Source organism: Etheostoma spectabile, unplaced genomic scaffold (genome assembly GCF_008692095.1).
Source record: "Etheostoma spectabile isolate EspeVRDwgs_2016 unplaced genomic scaffold, UIUC_Espe_1.0 scaffold325, whole genome shotgun sequence".
Lineage (NCBI taxonomy): Eukaryota > Metazoa > Chordata > Actinopteri > Perciformes > Percidae > Etheostoma > Etheostoma spectabile.
This window is the reverse complement of record NW_022605585.1, coordinates 143311-148081: the sequence shown is the minus strand read 5'-3', so window position 1 is coordinate 148081 and position 4771 is coordinate 143311. Positions and strand designations below refer to the sequence as shown.

At 44.9% G+C, this 4771-nt stretch overlaps 1 protein-coding gene across 1 annotated transcript in view; it reads left to right on the top strand.

Moving 5' to 3' along the window:
- The window catches only part of scarb1 (scavenger receptor class B, member 1), a gene marked incomplete in the record, with an annotated part of 51683 nt that overhangs the window by 12490 nt on the left and 34422 nt on the right, over window positions 1–4771 (top strand). Inside the window, 4 exon segments of the mRNA XM_032511183.1 lie at window positions 707–802; window positions 893–1008; window positions 1109–1275; window positions 2506–2624. Of these exon segments, the coding sequence (XP_032367074.1) occupies window positions 707–802; window positions 893–1008; window positions 1109–1275; window positions 2506–2624 (498 nt within the window).

The window sequence follows — 4771 nt, the reverse complement described above, 5'->3', positions numbered from 1 at the left end:
ACACAAAATCAGTTAAAAAAACAGATAAAACACAAGTATAAACAGTTAAAAATAAAAACATTAAGACAGATAGAACCCTAACCCACTTGAGACCACCTTCACACTAATTAGTCCATGTTAGTGCTCCGTCTCTACCCTCACGACTCTTATTTAGAGACGTTACCTTTTCTATCCTTGGTACTCTCTTGCACACTAATTGTAGGTCGATCTAGAGCTGCTTTCTTCGTGGCTACCCAACGACACTACACATTCACACTTTTTCTTTAAAGTGTTACCGTTTGAGTCTGTCTTTCTGTCTTTCTCTCTGTCTCTGTATTCTTTGTATTTAATTACTCTGAAATTAAACATTAAAGAAATAAAACACATGTACCGTTCGAGTCTTTCTCTGTATTACAGCAGGTAGGTACTCAGGTATAGTACCTGCCAGCTCTGCTTTTTTACGTAACCTGATGTATAGATTTATGTGTAGGGTATCTGAGTCAGAAAAGGACACAATCAAAGGTTTTGGCTAACCCTGTACGCAGTTCTGTCAAATTTCCTTTTAGACGGTGAAACCATTGGCAAACATGTCTGTTTATTAGAAACTGAACATTGTGGAAGGCGTTGTATTTTTGTGTTTGTGTATGTTCTTACTGTGATATCGATCCCCCTGGGTCTGAAGTAAAAGTTTATATATATCCCTTTATCTCTATATCTCTCTATTTAGTTCAACAGCTCCAACACCGGCCTGTTCACCATCCACACCGGTAAAGACGACATCAGGAAAGTCCACAAAGTCGACTCGTGGAACGGCCTGACGGAGGTGAGAAGCCAACGCAAAACCCCTTTAGGTTTTATTATGTGCAGCATGTTCCTCACACCGACCTGACCTGACTGTCGTCTCTGTTGGTAGCTGAACTACTGGAGGACTCCTCAGTGCAACATGATCAATGGAACAGCTGGACAGATGTGGCCTCCCTTCATGACCAGAGAGAGCACCTTACCTTTCTACAGCCCCGACGCCTGCAGGTGCGAGTGTTTCCCGCTCCCTTTCTCCTTTCTCTTATCGCACAGTTCTTTTTGTGTGCATCTGAAAACCCTCTGTTTTTTATCTTTATGTTTTTCCCAGATCCATGGAGCTCGTTTACCAGCGTGACGGACAGATGAAGGGTATCCCTCTGTATCGATATGTTGCACCCAAGACTCTGTTCGCCAACGGGACGGATTACGCCCCCAACGAAGGCTTCTGCCCCTGCAGGCAGTCCGGTCTGCTGAACGTCAGCAGCTGTCGACACAGTGAGTTAACGTGGGTCGCGTAGACGTGACAATACAGCATCTTGTTCATTTGGTGAATTGTGGTCATATTATGGACCTTTTTCACAGCCGACATTTTGACTTTTTAAAATTTATTTTACCTTTTTTTTTATTTAACCAGAAAATCCTTTTGAGATTGAAATGTCTCTTCCGAGGGAGACCTGTCCAAGACGGCACACCATTTGCAATTTAAACAGAAATACAGCAGAGTCAACACAAACAAACAAGCATCACACACAGAGGAAAGGAGCAGGTCACATGTGGCAGTTGCATTTTTGAGTTACATGGCATTTTAACATGGGCTTAAATTCATTTAATGGGACTAGATCATTTAGATGGAGCAAGTTATTCCAAAGAGCTCCAGCTCAGTAAAAACCCTTGGTACCTTGGACTTGTGATAGTAGGAAAAGCCCAGCTGACATTGATAACCTTAACGATGGCTCAGTTCCATTCAGTGTCCTGGTGAGATATTTCAGTGAGTCAGCATGCACAACACCAGGGCCTCTCCTAAGTGGAATGCAGCCAACGTTAATGGTTTTGAATGCACCTGTGCTTTTCCTACTATGACATGTCAACATGTCGGCTTATAAAAAGGTCTATTTTAAAATAGACCATAAAGCAGGGGATGCTTTAGGACCTGTCAATCAGGACAGAGGCTGTCGACAATAAAATCAGATGTTTATGGGTTCTTGGGTGTAGGAATTAATAGCGCTACAGCAATAAATCATTTTATTACAAGAATGGAGTACAAGAATTGCTACGCCTTTTGCCAACCAAGCTCGCTTCTCTTACACATTTAGATGAATGGCGGTAGTACCCGAAAGTCTGTTTACCCGCGGGTAAATCTCTGCTGGATGACTCGTGTCCGAAGGGTTGAGAATAGGCATCTTTCCTTTAGCAGTTAGCTTGGCATTTAGCTTAGAGTTTAGCCTAGCGCAGCGCCATGAAACCATAAACAACAATGGCCTGGCAGCATCATCCTCCCCAGCTCCACTGTGCAAAAATCATCACACTCTGTTCCATAAAAAACAAGATTCCCAAACTCGAGGCTTTAAAACAGCAGTCCACAAACCAATGGGTGTCATCACGGCTGCTGTGTCCACTATTTTTCCAGTCCATGTGCTTAAGTACAGCACATGACTAAATGTTCATAAAGATCTATATCTAGTGACAGGTTTGTAATAATTCCACACTTTCTTTTTCGATTTCCAGACTCTCCGGTCTTCATCTCTCATCCTCACTTCTTCAATGCTGATCCTGTGCTGCTGGACTACGTGCTGGGCCTTAATCCCACAGAGGAAGAGCACGGCCTCTTCATAGACATCCACCCCGTGAGTACACACACACACACACACACACACACACACACACACACACACACACACACCTGTCCCCAGTGATGGGTCGTTGGGAGATAATGCTGGCGAAATATGTCTGCGGATGGGGAAGAAGTTGTGAAGCGCGACATGGCCCAAGGTTTGGCTGTGGTCATTACCGAAAGAACCAGATTCCGGGTACAAGCGGTCCGAAATGGGTTTCCTCAGGAGGGGGGGAGTGGGGAACGATCTGAGGTTGCCCATGTTTGCCCCAGCCGGTCCTAATGTTGCTGGTTATGTCTAGCCAAGCTTTCTCCTGAGCGATACACCCAACTGAACTCACCGTTTTGTGTTTTATTGCTCTGCCATAGCCTAAACACGCACTGATGATTATTACTTGTTTGCTGATGATTGGATTAACGTGCCCGACTCAGCCGTTCTGAGCACCTTACAACTCCGCTGTGTGTACATTGTCAACGTAGCTGGCTGACCTCCACTCTGATAAGGTACTTGGAACCCTTAGAGACTAGGGTGTGAAGCTCATCCTCCTAGAGGATCTCGGAGTAGAGCCGCTGCTCTTCAGTCAAAAGGAGCCATTGCGGTGGTTCGGCTTGGGGTAGGATGCCTCCTGGTGCTCCCTATGGAGGGTTCCAAAGAGCACCGTCAGATGGGAGGAGATGCCCGGGAAAGACCCAGGACGAGTGGAGGGACTTCCAGCTGGGAGGAGGCCTCAGGGGAAGACCCAGGACTAGGTTGAGGGACTTCCAGTGGGAGGAGGACCACTGGGAAGACCCGACTAGGTGAGAGAGTATTATATTCCAACGCTGCGTGGGAACGCTGGGATCCCCAGCGGAGCTGGTTGATTGGGGCTCGGGAAGGGGAAAGTTGTTGGGTCTCCTGCTGAGCTGCTGCCCCCAAGAACCTGATACCGGATAGGCTGATTAAGCTGGATGGATGGTTGGTTTGTATAACGTTGTTATTACCACATCTTTATCGCTAGTAGCAAGATATCAAAATAAATAACATTCCAAAGCTTTAAAGACAAAACGTGCACACACCGTCGGGACTTTCCTGTTGAATCCCGCCTCATCGTCACTGCATGAAAAGTTACCGACTCACACTCTTCGAGGCCTATCACAACAAACTAACTGACACTAACAGACCACCCGTTTCTGACGGGACGTGGAGCCGTTGACAATCCTTCTTGGTCCTGATGTGTGTTGAACTCAGTGGTGCAGTACGTAGAAAGGTTGTTGGTTTAAAAGTACCACATCTCATTCCCCAAACAAGCTAACGCTGATTGGCACTGTATGGTTTTTGCTCAATGGTAAATATAACCATAGTTAGCGGGTCGGATGGCCCCAAAAATTACCAATTGAGTGACAAGTAGAATGTACCGATGTAACCGTCGTGTGATCAGAAGAAGAAGAATAATCTGTGTTTTTAATTGTTAAATATAATTGCTTTCTATGGAGATTACCACGTATTTAAGCACCTGGAAGGTTTGTGGCATTGTCAAACCGTTTTTGTAGGTTTGGGATTAGTAAAATCCCAAACAAAAATCCAAATCAGAATCAACACAGCACAGTGGCAATTGTAGGGAAGTCAAATGCATCGTTTTTAATATAATAATAATTAAAGTTACAAATATAGTTTTGAACCAGGTGTAAGCTGGCTGGGATTAAGAAGTGCCAACGGCCGATGCATGGCCGGGGCCGTAGTTTGCCACCTGCCTGTCCTTACTGTGCTGGGTTACGTATCCAGCTCCTGAGCGATGCCACCCAAATGAACTCCCCGTGTTGTGGTTTATTGCTCGCCATAGCCATAAACACCACTGAGATTATTACTTGTTATGCTGATGATGTTTGTATGGAACGCTGCCACGACTCGTCCTGAACACACCTACACAACTCCCGCTTGTGTACATGTCAACGTATTGCGCATGACCAACGCAACAATCTAGATAAGGAATTGAAATTGTGGCTCATTTTCCCCATAATTGCGTACGGTTTGTGAATTAAGGGTTTTAAACACAGAATTTATTGGTTTGGTAACAGGTGTGCCGGCGAAGAGATCTCCCATGAGCTTTCCAAGAGAAGGAAGACTAGATTGAAATAAGTTTAATATAGGAAAATAGATGGCAGTTGGAATTTATGATAAGT